The sequence below is a fragment of the Quercus lobata genome, chromosome 8, assembly GCF_001633185.2.
Source record: "Quercus lobata isolate SW786 chromosome 8, ValleyOak3.0 Primary Assembly, whole genome shotgun sequence".
Classification (NCBI taxonomy): domain Eukaryota; kingdom Viridiplantae; phylum Streptophyta; class Magnoliopsida; order Fagales; family Fagaceae; genus Quercus; species Quercus lobata.
This window is the reverse complement of record NC_044911.1, coordinates 10,325,474-10,342,839: the sequence shown is the minus strand read 5'-3', so window position 1 is coordinate 10,342,839 and position 17,366 is coordinate 10,325,474. Positions and strand designations below refer to the sequence as shown.

At 33.3% G+C, this 17,366-nt stretch overlaps 2 protein-coding genes across 2 annotated transcripts; both read left to right on the top strand.

Annotated features, from left to right (window-relative positions):
- The first annotated feature begins 1,075 nt into the window (after positions 1-1,075).
- Positions 1,076-1,802, top strand: LOC115958138. Its single transcript, XM_031076502.1, has one exon. The coding sequence runs from the start codon at positions 1,145-1,147 to the stop codon at positions 1,517-1,519; it is 375 nt and encodes a 124-aa protein (XP_030932362.1). The 5' UTR covers positions 1,076-1,144; the 3' UTR covers positions 1,520-1,802.
- A 10,171-nt stretch (positions 1,803-11,973) lies between these two features.
- On the top strand, positions 11,974-16,699 carry LOC115955688. The gene is made up of 3 exons (XM_031073936.1): positions 11,974-12,588; positions 13,433-13,561; positions 14,703-16,699. Exons 1-3 carry the CDS (start codon positions 12,154-12,156, stop codon positions 16,260-16,262), a joined length of 2,124 nt encoding a protein of 707 aa, XP_030929796.1. The 5' UTR covers positions 11,974-12,153; the 3' UTR covers positions 16,263-16,699.
- Positions 16,700-17,366: the final 667 nt, after the last annotated feature.

Here is a 17,366-nt window from a genome sequence, read left to right as displayed (position 1 = left end):
ACAACATATTATTTAGGATTTATTGTAAAAGTGTTATGAAAATGTCATAAGTATATCATTTCTCAATACTTTAAATTTAAATATTTCATTAATGACATATCTATTGATCTTTGATTTTTTGGAAGATTTACAACTATGGAGGATATAAAAAGAAAATATTATCAAATTGTAGATTTGTCCAAATTCATATTCAATAAAAATATATTGAATAGAGATGTAACCAAAATTTTGTTTTTAAAAGTTTACAATCTCTCAATTAAAGATTTATGGCTTGGTGAACAATGTTGAGCTCATAGATTTTGAATATGGTAGAACTAAAACCTACAAGGTTAGGATAAAAACAAGTCAAATTCACATTTACTCTTTTACCAAAAAATTAGTGCCTTAAAATAATTTACAACTTTTGTCACAACTTATTATATGGTTGACTGTAATTGATGAAGAAAAAATAATAAGTCTATATAAAAATGATATACAGTCAGTCACAATCTGTCACATAAAAGAGTTGTTGCAAAAATTATGAGTTTATTTGTGATATTAAAAGAACTCTCTCACTACCTTAAAAAAACATTATAGTAGCAATGCCTTATATAATTGTATAAAGTATACGCAACCTCAACCAACTTGATCTTTGCAATTATATGATTATATGCTTTTCACACAGCAGAATATTAAACTAACATATTCAACAAAAGAATATTGAACCAAATTGTTTTGATTGAAATTTCAAAGGGCTTCTTATTAGTTATTATAAGCAAAGCCAAGCCAAGCCACCATATATAGAGCTCACCGACAGCCTTAGCTAAACTAGCTACCAAGTTGGAAGCCATCACAGAGTTGAAGCCAATCCTAAAATGATCCTCCTGATGAGGTCAAAACTCTCCATCACATGCCACGTCGGACATGTCATCCTACGTGGCGACAATTAGGTATGACCTTTTCTCCAACATTTTATCTTTTCTCCTAACCCTACCTTACCATTTCTCCATCATTACCTTTCCATCTACTCTCTCTATATTACTATATATACATAGCCCACTCTTGTTTATGTCTCAAAATCTTGTTCTCTCTCTCTCTCTCTCTTTACAAGCACAAAAGCAAAAAAGAAAGAAAAAGTTATACAGAAAACATAAAAATTTAGAAAATGGGAAATTGTATAAGGCATGAATCCTCTGTACAATGGGGTGGTGATGACTGGGGATCTCCAGAAAAGGAGGAGCTTTATGGTAGTGATACAGATTGTGACATGGGGGACAATAATAAGGCCATGATTATGGAAGAGAAGGGTCTCCTTGGAGGAGCTGAGAGAAGTTTTACTAAGTCTTCATCTACTACTACTACTACAGAGGTAAAGATCAAGATCACGAAGAAACAGCTGGAGGAGTTGCTAGGCAAGGTGGACTTGAAAGAATTGTCTGTGCAACAAGTTTTGGCCCAGTTGATTAACGTTAGTGATCGATTTGATTCGCATCCAAGGTCCTGGAGGCCTGCCCTGCAGAGTATTCCTGAGGTGAATTGAGCTGAGGTTGCAGGTGATGATGATAAGTGTGCATATATATATGGTAGTGATGATGAGTCTTTCTTGCTCTAATCCTCCTTATATATTTGGATGTTTTGGTCAATCAGGAATGTCATGTACTTGGTCTTATTTTGTACAGGAAGTGAAGGGGAATGGCGTTAGGACTTTAGAAGGTTTCTACTATAGATTTTGTTCATTGTAGTCTGTGAATACCAAAAACCTCTTTCTAGGCAGAGCCTAAGGTTTTGTTTTTTGTTCAAATGAATCTCTCTCTCTCTCTCTCTCTCTCAAAAAAAAAAAAAAAAAAGCAATATTAGTGAAACAAAAAATTTCATTATATTTTTCCCTCTTTCTTTTTTTCCGTGATTGGAGTAATGTCACTTTCATTTGAACTCGATATTAACATTAGTCTTATAATTTACAAATATAAATAATCTTAAAAATTTTAAGAAGGAAACTCAGTGATTAGTTTTCCTCGTAAAAAAAAGAAAAAATCAGTTGACAATGACAATAAACTATAAAGTTATTAGGAATCCAATAAATTGCAACTATTAGAAGTAAGAAAAATTAGCTAAGGTCTCTAATCACCATGACCTATTCCTCAAAATAGAAAAATCCCAACAGTTAAGGTAATAAGGGTGTTTGAGAAATCTAGAAAAGCATGGGGCTATGCAATTTTAACCCGATAAGCCCATAGACAAGTCAAACCTAGTAAGGTTTTTTTTATGGGTTCATGGAAGTGATTAGGCTTAAGAACTACGAGATAAGATAGCCATTGGATGAGAAAATCTAAGGATATAACAAAATTTCATAATATTTTTACAATATTTTTATTTTGAGTTGTAGTGGGTTTTAGGTTTTTTTTTTTTTTTTTTTAACACCGTACAAGAACTCCCACTAAATAAGTAAATGCGTATTGTAATTAAGCTCGGTAATAACTATTATTATGAATAAAAAATTATTTAAAAAAAAAAAAAAAAAAAAAACTCAATCTCAAACTATAATGTTTTTTGCACTCTGGAAATTTTGCCAATCTCCATTAAAGAATAAAAAGTGATTTCTTTTAAGCTTATTTGTACCTGTGCTTTGGACTTTCTTCTCGGACCGGGAATTCCTTCAGGTTTGGCTTTAAAAACTCTTTTTTTAAATTTGTGTAAAACAAACCTGTCTCACTTGGTTTGGTTTGTAGCTGTAATAAACTAGCTTTAGTTTATGTTTGTCATTCTTTTATCTTTGGTTGTAGAGTCCAGAGACGAAGGGCTTGAAGTTGGGCCCAGAATGCTAAGGCCTGTAAATTGGAAACTCGGTGTTGACTCTAGAAGGCCATGTCACAGCAGGTCTAGCCCATCTCCCATATCACTCAATATAGTAAAATTTATTCTCAGCCCAATATTTTTCAGACCATAAGAAATAATAGCACCTGGCCCAAATAGGCTATTTATCTGTCTGAGAGTCTATGATTAAACACCCAGCCTGACCCAGAAAGAAAACAAAAAGGTGAAAAATAAGAAATGTATTGAAACAACTAGAACTTATTCAACTATGCTTCTTCTTTTTTTCTTTTTCTTTTTTTGAGAAGACAGCCATGTCATGTTTAATTGTGTATAGTGGAATCATAATTATTTAGATGGCATTTATAGAATTTCAACCTATGTCGTTTGCTTATGATGATTGTGTTCTTTATTGTCAGACCAAAACATCAATTGGTTTTTAGTGTAGGCAGAAATTGAATCCTAAATTTTTTATTCAATTATCAAGACTTTATCAGTTAAGCTAACTAGAATTCACTTGATGCCACAAGTTGTTGTTTTTTTTGTTTTGTTTTTTGTTTTTTTTTTTTTTTGACAATAGGTGCCACAAGTTATATGGTCAATTAAATGATAAGGCAACAAAAATTTATTAAAAACAGTTTCATGCAATCTTTTGAACATAAAATTAATATGAAGGCATGCATGAAGGCAACCTTAATTCCCTTTTCTTTTCTTTTTCTTTTTTTTTTTTTGGATTTAAGGTCAGCCATTTCTCCTCACATATAAAAGATTTGGCACTTTTTACAAGCATCAAGAGCCTCTTCAATTTTCATGTGGCGGTGGTCTATAATCAGAGCTTTTTTTTTTTTTTTTTGTTGGGGGTAAAGTTGTTTACATTTTGGCCCAGTATAGCAGCAGGGGGGGGGGTGATCAGACTTAAATCCCAACCCCTTTCATAATGATGTTAGATTCAAGTAACGTCATATCGACTCAGCCTTGATGTGATTAATATATATATATATATATATATATGTGTGTGTGTGTGTGATATATCCCAGTGTTGATGAGTTCCGTAGCTCATTATTAATTTATATCCATCTGCGTTCATGTCCACCAGTACCACATGGCAGCAAGGTTAGGTAAAACATTTTCTAGTATTTGTTGAATTTATGATATTCACAAGAAAGCGAAAAATTAAAGCAATTGTCCTTCATGGTATTCACAGATCTCACTCAGTTCCCACCAATGATCAGACAAACAGGAGTTCTATAGCCAAGAGAGAAAAGCCAAAAAAAAAAAGTTGTTTTACCTACACAACCACTCCCATAACATTCTTTTCACGACCAAATTGTTAGTCCACCACAACATTTCATTATATGAAAATGTTGTGGATCATAAATTTTCTAGGAAAAAAAATGTTGAGTTGATTATAAATTAAGGTTCAAACTTTGTCATTATTCTTAAACCTACGTAATGAGAATTATATAGGCCAAAACTCGTAATTAATGCTTTATCATCACTAGTAATATTTGTGACAACATTTATTGTTGCTAACTGTTGTACAAAATTAGTAACAAAAGAGGTTTTTAGCTACAACATTAATGTCATCACGATTATGTTACTATCAATGACGACAATGTCATTGCTAATAATATTTGCAACGATATTTATTATCACTAATTGTCGTTGCACAAAATTAGTAACAAAAGAGGTTTTTAGTGACAACATTAATGTTATCACAATTATGTTACTATCAACCATGACAATATCGTCACTAATAATGACAAATTTATTCATAAATAACCTAAGAACTCAAAGGAAAATGTCTTCGCTAAACATTTCCCGCCATTTTTCAAAAGTGAAAAAAAAAATTCCCAGCTTAGCATTACTGAGAACCTATTACTGACCACATTAATGTAATTTGGTCGTTAAAGGCCAAAATTCTTGTAGTGAGGATTAGAGTTTATCATTTAAAGAAAAAAAAATCTGTAAATTTTGATATTTGTTTAAGTTGATCAAAATTTAATCTAGATTGATCGAAATTATGGACTAAATTTTGGACACCACGATACAATACAAGCATGCATAGAAAATATTAATATTTATCTACATGCATGCAAAAAAATTTCATGTTCCATGCAACATCAAGGAAAGCTGTGAAAATTAAGATAGGTAGTTTAGAACCCAAATATTGTAAAAATATAAAAATAAAGAATTATAGCTAAAAATGGTAAATAAATAGCCTCATAAAGGACTTCAGACATGCACTTGTGATTGTGGGGGCACCATTTTGACCATTTAAGTTTTAACTCATTGTAAGGGTAGAGAGAAGTGGAGTATGTAATGTACCATGTACTCATTCATTGTTTCCGACAAAGGGACAATAAAAGAAGTTTCATAGGTCCATAAAAAAGGAAGAAGAAGTTTCACACTTTCACATAGGAATTTTAGTGTGGCTTTATGGACGACCATATATAATTAGTGACCTCATTAATGTGTGCCACTGCCACAGGTTATAGGATTCTTTTTGTTTATGGCATTGGTAAGTGCTGGGTAGACGAATTTGTATCCTATGTTCTCAAATTTGGGGAAAACTAATAATGTTATTGAACCATAATGCTCTTTGTACAGTATATAGATAGTGTTTTCCGTTAGTAGCTATTTTAGGTTGTGTTTGGTAATTTGGATTTGAATTTTAAATCAATAGATTAAAATCTTAAATCTATTGATTTTAGATATCATTTCAAATCTAAGACTTTTAAAAGATTAAAACCTTGATGAATTTGGTTAAATCCAAATATATCCTTAATCCTTTAAAACTATCAAAACAAGTATTTGGATTTTAATTACTCAAATTTAAATCCGAAAAGTCAAATCTTGCTATCCAAACACACCAATATTTGTAAAAAAATCATTTTAAGAAAATTTTGATACTATTTTTTATGGGAAATATATATATAAAAAAAAATCAACAAAAAATCATTTGCTTTTTTCATTTTTCAAAAAAAAAAAAATTGTAAAAGTATTTCTTAAACGAATGTTCTTTGAGCATTCACATTGAGTAATGTAAAACCCTTGAGAATGCAAAATGCATACCACAAATGCCAAAAAAAAAAAAAAAAAAAAAAAAAAAAAAAAAACACCAGCTCCATTGGATGATACATTTTGCATCTAAATTTGCATTCTTGCAACAATAAATTTTATGTTTGCATAATACTATAGCATATATTATTTTAATATAATGGAATAAAAAATAAATAATATAATATAATATGTATTATAAAAGTGGGGTAATGTAAAATAAAGTGAATTTTGGTGGCACAAAATGCATTTATTTTTGCACAAATAAATTCGAAATGCTCTTAACTAGGGCATATGTTAAGAAAATCCATAAATAATTTTTCTTATATATAAGCTTTTTATTATTCTTATTCATGATAGTATATGGTCAACGTACGTGCCTGCCAATGATAAAGATAAACCAATAATTTCTTGATGTTGATCATGGACAAGCACTAGCAAGTCCATCGCCACTGAACGTGGGCACTGTATATATCACTTGGAAATTAACATGCATACCACACATCAATTACCAACTGTTTCATTCAATTCCTAGTCCTAACGCAGGCGCATGCATTTGGACTTAGATTGCTATGATATCATATATGGACTTTGTCAATCGCTCAATGAACCTTCAAATGAATCATTATGCATTATGCATGTAATAACTAATATCTTCTTCATCATGCAAACCCTAAATTAATCTCTCTCTCTCTCTCTCTCGGATAAATAAACCTTAATTTAATTTATTTATTAATATGTGGGTCACAAGCTGATTCATGTAAACTACTCTATATCACAAGTCCATGTAAGTTCTTTATGGTAAAACATATCTTTGATGCATCATATATATATATATATATATATATATATATATATATTAGGGGCGGAGCTATAGCAATGCTTCGGGGGTCATAGCCCCCAAATTTTAAAAAATTATTTTTATATTATGTGTAAGTATTAAAATTTTTAAATATTTAGCTACAAAAATAGAGTTTGATCCTCTCAAATGTTTAAGTTAGTCCAATAATACTTATAAAAACTAATAAAATTTGTCAATTGATCTAGTAATTATATAAACAAGATAGTTTTTGTTTTCTCAAATTCATTTTTTTACATATTTAATATCAAATTAGATAACTTTTGTATACTCATTGGAGCTTAAAAGATGATAAGTTCATCTAAAAATTATATTATGAAGACATATATGTGAAAATTGTTAATTTTATATACAATATGTATATTTTATGAATTATGACCAATTTTAATATCAAAATATTAATGTTTATATATGTTTATGTACATTTACACATGTAGGTGATAATTTATCTTATATAATGCAAAACCAAGCTGACTGATGTAATGAACATAAAATTCAGTACCAAAATTTTAAAGTAGAAAATTATCTACCAACAATCGTGCAAGACTCCATCATCACGTAGTTAAAAAGGATTACCAAGCAAAAAAACAACAATGATTACAATAAAAAGGATTGTTGTTTTAGTTTTTCAAAAACCGTGTTTTTTTGTTTTTATTATTATTATTATTATTATTATTTTTTTTTTTGAGGAACTTCAAAAACCGTGTTAGCCTTCGTGTTTTGCTCTTTTTTTTTTTTTTTTTTTTTTTTAGGTGAAAGTGTTTTTTTGCCCTATACATTGTTTATGAGATTCACAAATACCTTTATTCAGCAACTTTTTTTTTTTTTTTAATTGGGTTCTATGATACCAAGGACGGAGCCAGAGCTTTGAGTTAAGGGAGCAGTTTTACTGCTGACTGTGTACAGCGGTTTTAACTTTTGACTCTGCTATTATTTAGTTACTGAGAATTTTTTTTTTTTTTTAGTAATAACAAAATTATTTTTGTTTATAATTTTTTAAATGAGAGGGTTGTTTATTCTAAATAAAATTGGTTAACTGATCTTAATTTTTTTTAAGTTTTACTATTGGTAATTTTTGTTGTTGAGCTTTTTTTTTTTTTTTTTTTTTGGCTTGTATATTTTGTTTTAGATTTTAGATCTATAAATTTTTTTTATAGTAACTAAAATGAGGAAAATACTAGCGCTACAAACTTTTTTATAAATTATTGATGTAATAAGTGGTTATTAGTAAGTAAAAAAATGATATGAGTGGTGGGTCCATGTGCAAGCCAATATGAATTTGCTACCAAAACAATTTGTAAAAATGTTGTAAAAAAGTTTATAAGTATAACATTACTCTTAAAAGAATCAATGATATTGTTTAAGGGAAAAATGTAATTTTATAGAATAAAATTGCTAAAATTAGTACACATATATATAATAATAATAATAATATTTTTTTAAAAAAAAATTTAGGGGGGGCCATTGCCCCCCTAGTCCAAATCTAGCTATGTCCTTGTATGATACTATTTATATATTTAAAAATTATTTTATTACGGTATTTTCAATTTTCAACAATAAGCGATATCAAAACCGACCCTAATTAATTAAGGACCATGCATTATGCAGTGGTAGTAAATCGCTCACACCCATTAATTAATTAAGGGCCATGCATTATGTATTGGACCCAGATGTGCTCATTGCACCTTACAGATTCTTTGGATCTTATCAAATACCTTCCATTTCTTCCATGACCCACGTATCTCCATCTGTCTATCAATGTGGTTGCCCAAATCTTTGTTGCATTGACAGAATTTATGGATTAATACACACAAACATTTTTACAATTTCTTTTCCTGCATTGGTTGAGATTACATATTACGATTAATTGATATCAATGAAATTATTTTTATTATACTCTAATCACAATATAAACTATAGTGAAAAAAAATTATAAATTCTTTTGTCACTTAAATTATTGGTATGTATCTATTATTTAGTTCCCAAAAGGGAAAGATTTTTTAGTTTGCATGGATCATGTGTTAAGAATTTTGTAGTTTAATGATACTGTTCAATTCTCTTAAAAGAAAGAATATGGAAATTCAATCCTGTTCCCACTTTACACTTATTACTAGGGGAAAAAAATGTATGAAGTTCATTTATTTTTTTTAAATTAAAATCATAGATCAAAAAGGTCAGGGACTAATAGCCGTTAAGCAAATTGCAGCAAAAAAATATTAACGGCTTTCTTGAGTGCCTAGCTTTCCTAACAAGTATAGAAAATAAAGATTTCATTAAACTAATTTAGATTAGATCTAAACCTATATAAATGTAAAAGTCTAACATTATTAATTACTATATACTATTATCTGGGCTCACAAAACAAGTTAGACAATACTATATATATATGTAAGGCCACCCCATGTGGGAAAACTTCGTCGCCTTGCTAGCATGCATGGGATACTTGCTGACATGTACAAGCATTGTTTGCCACGTGTAGATTATGAAAGGGTGCCACGTTGAGAGTCCCTCGGATGCCTTTTGCTATGTACTATATCTATATTCTATACTTAATAATAATGCAAGAAAGAAACAAGCAGATCTGAGAGTCTGAGGACACAAAATCTAACCCTTCGTTATCATTAGGACGGCAGCTAGGAAACAAGCAAAAATGATTAAACTTTAAAGGCCGGTAATTGAAAATTGTTCAATCTTCGTGTCACATTACATTACACTTCTGTGCTAAGCCATTTTTTATTTGGAGAGAAAAACAAGGCTGCCTCTTGGATTTTCATTATTCATCTCACACTAGTTATTACTTTGGTGGCATTCATCAAAAAAGGGAAGAATAGTAATGGTACATAAGAGATCTTTTTAACAATTTTCTAATTTTTATTTATTTATTTATTTATGATATGATTATCTCAGATAATTTGCATTTCACCTTCCTTCAAAAACATTTTTAATTAAATGATATGGTGTATTAATTAGGATTGTACGAGCACATAACTAAGCCTAGAACTTTTTTTTTTTTTTGAGAAGAAACTAAGCCTAGAACTAAATATGGTTTTTTGTATCACAAAGATATACCCGTGGTACAAAATGAAAATGATTAGAACTTACAAAATCCAACTATAAATGCAAATCTAATATACTTTTTTTTAATTTTTACTCGGCATTGAAAGGAAATTAAAAAAATAAAAGTTGTTTCGGTGCATCCATATTCCCAACGTTAGAATCTTGTCGAATTAAAATAAAAAACTGTAAATTTTTTTATCAACACAGAAAGGTTTACCAACTTTTAATATCCCTACTACCTTTATGAACAAACCTTTAATCAAACCTGAAATGTTTAAAATTTAAATTGATATGATTTTTAATTGGAATTAGCATAAGATTTTTTCAACAAAACTTCAAAAAGCTAAGGTGTCAATCCATGACATGTCAAAATAAAATAAAAAGATTGCATTGTGATCTATCACAATTCACAACTCAAAATAAGTATGTTATATAAATGTTGCGAAATTTTATAGTATCCATAAACTTTAACTTGTTAGCAAAACTATAAGATTCAATTTATAACCGTCTTAAACTACTTGTGCGGTTTATTTATAAAATTTAGGGTTTAATAGGACACAACAATGAAAAAGCAAAGTTTAAAAAAGTAATTTGTCAACTGGTAAAATTTATGGCCAGTTTGGACGAAGAGAGAAATATTGAATAAGTGAGTAGAGTAGAGTTGGAATTGACCTAATAATGAAAATTAATTATTATGGCGCCAAAGCCATAAATTAAAATTATATTCTATCCTAGAAAAAAAAATTGTAAATTATCCATTAAGAAATGAAAAGATTTTGTAGGTTCTAATTAGCTCACTTTGTAAAGTCTCTAATGGTTGAATAAGAAATTTAGGGTTCAATCCCCGTCAAAAATTAATTAATATTTTGATCTGATGATAAAAAATTATGGTCAAAATGGTCAAATGGCCATAAAATCCTAACTATATAGTTAGTAATACTAGTTACCAAACTATATTATTTACTAGCATTTCAAGTCTAAAAGACTTGATTTTGGCCTATAAATCGAGTCTCAGGGACTCGATTTTCATGGTCTAATAATTTCCGATGTGGCATATTTTTCCACGTGGTGACCACATGAAAATCGAGTCTCTAAGACTCAATTTATAAACCTTATAGAGGTCAAAGACGAACTTAGAAGAACTCAGACCCAGAAGAACCCACAAAAAAAAAAAAAAAAAAAAAAGAAGAGAGAAGAACCTAGGCCAAGCCGCGCGTCGTGTGCAACCCAGGCCAGGCTGCGCTGCTCACCGTGCGTGACCCAGGCTAGGCTGCGCGCGCCTACCTAGACCCAGAAGAACCCAGAGAAAAAAAAAAAAAACCAGAAACAGCAAGCCGCGCCACTTGCCGTGCGCAACCCAAGCCAGGCCGCGCGCGACCCAGGCCAGGCTGCATGCGCCTACCCAGACCCAGAAGAACCCAGAGAGAGAAAAAAAAAAAAAAACCAGAAATAGAGAGAGAAGAACCCAGGTCGCGCCGCTCGCCTTGCACGACCCAGGCCAACCGATCCAAGTTCTTTCTTCTCTGATGTTCTGGGTTCTTCTCTGATATGTTCTGGGCTGGTCACCTCTCCTATCTGATCTGATTCTTTCTCCCTTTGATCTTTGTTGTGTTTCTGGATTTCTTAAATTTTTTTTTTTTTTTTTGTGTATTTTGGCTTGTACGAGAGACTTGAGAGTTAAAATTTTTTTGGTTTATAAATCGAACCTTAGAGACTCGATTTCCAAGTAGGAAAAAAATGCCACATCAGATCATGGAAATCGAGTATTTGAAACTCGATTTATAGGCTAAAATCAAGTCTTTCATACTCGAGATGCTAGTAAATAATACAGTTTGGTATCCAGAATTACTAACTATATAGTTAGGATTTTATGACCATTTGGCTATATTGACCCAAAATTATCATTAAAACCGAACGTCATAGGTTGAAACTATCTCTTAAAAAAATGAAAAGATTTTTGATTAAAAAAAATTTTGAAAAAGATTAAACGAACTGTTTAGTGTTTATACGGCTATTCCTCTGTAATGTCCTTTTCGATTGATGACTATTCAAATTACAACGTCTATTTGCCAAAAAGCAAAACGACATCGTATAACCCTCCGCTCCCATCAAACCGACACCGTATTGGTCCAAATTTAATTTACAGAGACGTTGACCGTACAAATACACACACAAATACACGTATTTCTCTGTTCGCGTCATTTTCTTAACCCCGAATCTCTCTCTCTCTCTCCGAAGCTCAGCTCTCTCTGTACTTTTTTCCTATTTCACTTTCACACACACACACACACACACACTGTTTCACTATCACACACACAAACTCAAACACCTTCTCTCTATCTCTCTCTCTCTCTCTCTCACTAAATGGGCGAATCTAGCTTTCGAAGATGAAGATCACCGGCAAGCCGCAACTGCCGGCGACATTCGCGGCGAGTTTTTCCTCCAAAACCCAAAACCGTTCTCCGGACTCAGATCTTCAGTACCACAAGCCTAGTACCAGCTCTCGCAGGTCCACTCCGCGCCGAGCGACCCGGAACCCGACCCGTTTGAGGCGAACCGGAGCTCCGAACTCAGGCAGGCGTAGCCGGCCCGAGACTCCGCTACTCGGCTGGAAGATCCACCACGGAGGTAGGAAAAACGACGAGGAGGAGAACGACAAGTCGCCGCCGCGGCGAGAATGTCGCCGGAAAGTACGAGAGGAAGTTGTCGTTTCGGCCAGGAAGCTCGCCGCTGGGCTATGGAGGTTGCAGATGCCGGAAATGTCCGCCGGCGTCGGAGAACGTAGCAGTGTCCGGAGGAACGAAGCTCAGTTAGGGCTTCAGGTAAAGTTTGAGTATCATTTTCTTTCTTTCTTTGGAATTTCAAGATCTGTGATTTTTAGGTCTATTTTGGACATATTTTTTGAATGCATTTATACTTTATAGACCTTTTTGTAAAAGTTATTTATTTATTTATTTTTGGGTTGCTTGGTTTTGAAGTTTTAATTTTTTTTTTTTTAAGTTTTTGTTCTTTTGAGTTTGACTTGTGAGAACGTGTTTGATCTTTTTTTTTTTCATGCTAAAATTTATTTTGGATTTTCTGTGATTGGGTGTGAACTGTGAAAGATTAGCGTTCAGGTTCAAGTTTAAAAGGGAGTATTTTGTCGTTCAGTGCAATGGTGTCTTTGATTCATTGTTACATATAAAATTAAGCTATGGATTCCATTTAGCGCAACTGTAAAGTTTTTTTTTTTTGGTCATCGAATAAGCGAGTTTGAATAATCAAATCCCTCCTACACCAAAAACGAATAAGAGTCTTGACTTGATGATAAAGAGAAATTATTTTTCTATGTAAGTAAGGCAGGTTAAATTTCCTCTTAAATGGGTTTTGGTTAATTGGGAAATATTTTTTTAGTTTGGTAATATGGACTACTGGACTTCCTTTCGTAAGATTTATAGTAATTGGAATTTTATCATAATGTTTTAATTGTGCCTGTGATCTAATTAAATTTGTTTTAGGACGTGTAGATATTGCCTTAAACGGTTCCCTAAAGCTACCCATCCTTATTGCATTTTGTTGGGTGTGCTGTTTTTTAAATGTTTGGTTGGATTTCGATATGGTAAAGTTCTTGCCTAATTGGTTTTAGATACTATGTGATTTTTCTCATTATATTGTTCCTCCATGCAGCATAGTATGGGCCATGTTGGTGATCCTTTTATGTGTCATCGTAGCGGTAAAGCTTATGGTTTTGAAGAGAAGGATGATTTACAAGCCCCTGGTTCTGTTGCTGGCACAAATAATGGATTCTTGTGTAAGGTATGATGCTTCTTATAATTATTTAATTGAACCATAATGCGTTTGAAAGTAATGACCTGTTGGATTTGGGGGCTACTGAGTTGAGGATGATTTAGCTATTGAAATATAGCCTATGTTGTTTATCGTTTTTCACTTGCTAACTGGTTACCTTAAGTTCCTTAATTGAAAACTGAAGTATTGATAACCCATTGGATTCAGAGATATGGAGTGAGGATCGAATAGCAGCTCAGGTGAAATCCCAACCCATTTATTATCTTGTGCAGGTGGCACACATTCAATGCCACATGCTTGCTAACTAGCAACCACCTAGGGAAGGCCTTTTGTCCTTAGTCAGGCGATTTCCTTTTCGAGGATTGGTGATTATGTTATCATCAATATCATTTGCTAGGTCATTAATTCTTTTAAATGGTTGGTCGGCATTTTGAATTTTCATTAGTATAGAATTTTCTGATGAGAGTTTCAAGTTGTTCAGTTTGGAATTTACTCATATGGAAAGGATTTAGTGCAAAATTTCTTGCCAATACAGTTCAGCATATTAATCAGTCAATTGAATTGCTTTCTTTGGTAGGATCAGAATCTATCAATTGAATCAACATACATTATCGGGAATTACAGAATGGAATGTCATTATTTATTTAATTTCGGGAAAAATATACTGGAATATATACAACTGGAGATGTACAATGGGATATAGTCTGGGAAAAAAGAGGGTTGGGATGGAATTTCCTCATTTATATTCACTAAAAGATTCCACTAGTTTGTTAAAGTTTACACAATAACTTGGGGTTGGTCACTCTGAAATTCTAAATACTTCCTGAATCTATTCAATCCTGTCAAAAAGAGAGAATTTTACCGGAACACATGAAATGGTGTGCAACCCTGATCTGCACAATGAACTGGATAATTTCTTAGTGCTATATTTTCAATTAGACAAGAAATTACACAGAAATAAGCCAGCATGATATGGAATTCACAACTTTGTTTTCACTCATTCTGAATAAAGCATTTGTTGCCAGAGTAAAGTTTGCTGGTGGGTATTATAGATACAATCATGAAATTATTAGTCCCTGTTTGCAGCTTGTAAATTTAAATATGTTTTTCTTTTCTTGGTCTAATATTGGATGGTTTTACACTTTTCCAGCTTGAACCTTCATTTCAGTTCTCAAACCCTGCAATGGAGGGGGCAACAAAGTGGGACCCTGTCTCCTTAAAGACATCAGAAGAAGTGCGGCAGATTTACAGTCACTTGAAGCTCCTTGACCAACAACTAGGTGCTGTTTCAGTGGTTTCTGCACTTCAAACCGAATTAGAGCAGGCTCGAGCCCGCATTCAGGAGCTTGAGACTGAGCGGCGATCATCAAAGAAGAAACTTGAGCACTTTTTGAGGAAAGTCAGTGAGGAAAAGGCCTCTTGGCGAAGTAGGGAGCATGAGAAAATCCGTGCATTTATTGATGACTTGAAAACTGAAGTGAACAGAGAAAGGAAAAACCGACAGAGGACTGAAATCATGAATTCCAAATTGGTTAATGAGCTGGCTGATGCCAAATTATCAGCAAAGCGATATATGCAGGACTATGAAAAAGAAAGAAAGGCCAGAGAATTAATTGAGGAAGTATGTGATGAGCTTGCAAAGGAAATAGGAGAAGACAAGGCTGAAGTTGAAGCACTAAAGAGGGAGTCCATGAAACTCCGAGAGGAAGTGGAAGATGAAAGGAGGATGTTGCAGATGGCTGAGGTCTGGCGTGAAGAACGTGTTCAGATGAAGCTGGTTGATGCTAAGGTGGCCCTTGAACAGAAGTATTCTCAGATGAGCAAGCTTGCAGCAGATCTGGAGACATTTCTGAGGTCAAGATGTGCAACTCCAGATGTGAAGGAGATGAGAGACATAGAATTGCTTCGACAGGCTGCGGCCTCTGTGAATATTCAAGATATCAAGGAATTCTCATATGAATGTCCCAATCCGGATGATATTTTCTCCGTTTTTGAAGATGTTAATTTTGCTGAATCCAATGATAGGGAGATTGAACAGTGTGTCACTTACAGTCCTGCTAGTCCTGCCTCCAAAATTCATACAGTGAGTCCTGAAGTTAATGTGATCAAGGACAGCATTCACAGACTTTCAAATGCATTTACTGATCAGAATGGTGATATAGAAGAAGATGAAAGTGGGTGGGAAACTGTGAGCCATCTTGAGGATCAGGGCTCAAGTTATTCACCAGAAGGGAGTGCCCCATCTGTCAACAGGAATCACCGAGACAGCAATGTCTCAAGGAGCGGAACAGAATGGGAGGAAAATGCTGGCGAAGAAACACCAATTACTGAAATCAGTGAAGTCTGCTCAGTACCGAGGCAGTTGAAGAAGGTGTCATCCATTGCACGGCTTTGGAGATCATGCCCAAGTAATGGGGAAAATTGCAAGATTATCTCTGTAGAGGGACTGAATGGTAGACTTTCAAATGGAAGGATGTCCAATGGAAGCATCTTATCTCCAGATAGGGGGTCAGGTAAAGGTGGCATTAGCCCCCCAGATTTGCCGGCGCAGTGGAGTTCTCCTGAGTCCGGGAATCCTCATGCAACTAGAGGGATGAAAGGGTGCATACCTCGCAGCACTCAGAAGAATAGTTTGAAGGCAAAGCTTTTGGAGGCGAGGATGGAAAGCCAGAAGGTCCAACTGCGCCAAGTTCTTAAGCAGAAGATTTAGACACAGTGAGGCAGAGCTTGCTCATCTTTGTTACCAACAAAGCCAAATGGAAATAAGTAGTTTCATTGCCACCTTGAAAGGAACCCATTTGAAACTGCTCAGAGGTCGTTGTGAGGAGCCTGTGAATAAAATGCACACGAATGGCGGGGTGGAATCACTCATTTTCTGGTTCTCCAATTTGTATCTACAATTGATTATGTTCTGCAGAATAGTTTCTGTTCACGAGTGATGCCAACCCCTAAGGAATAACGATATTTTAATGGATCAGCCAGGTTATCTTCTGTCATGAGTAGCCCATTTGCTTGTTTAGGTTATAGGATTCTCATTGCAAGTGACTTGGGGAGCAAACTATGCTATTTGTACCGTATCATTAAGACAGACACCATCAAGGAATGAAATGCATGCTAGAAAAATGATGAAAATTTTCATTTGTAATATATGTTCTTGTTTTATGGGGGATAAGATTTCTCCTTGAATATCTTATAGATAATGCAATATGATATGACACGGCTCTTCTGAGTTCTGGCCCAATATAGGTATCTAGATCAATTGCCATTTGCTCAAAAAAAAAAAAAAAAAAAAATCAATTGCCAACAAAAAGGATTATTTGTATGGGTTAGTATGGGGGAAGAAATCACTCGTGCTAAAATTTCGAACGAATGGTCTCAAGATTGAGAGAAATGGTAACTTTTACTTTCAAAACTAATAATTAGAAATAAATCAATTAAACAATTGCATTTCTTCAGTAATCGAACACAATTTAAGAACATGTGAAACAGTAGTAGATCACAAGTTAAGCTCATGTGAAAGAACTGAATAAGTTGTTGGTCCAATAGTAGGGGAGGTGAAGAGAGACTGAATTTGAGATTTGATTTGAATGCCTAGTAGTTGGATCTGATAGAATTTAATATAAAGTCTAAACAAACATCAATGTCAAAAAATGTAGGTAATAGGTGATGTAAAACAAGTATTTGGCGTGTTCTTTGACTAATTTGAACATTGATTTAAAAATATAGGCCTAGCATAGAGAATATGGTAAGAAAATAGACAAACCTCTAGTCTATACACAATTACGTTTGTCAATTAGGGTCCTCAGAAGGTGGT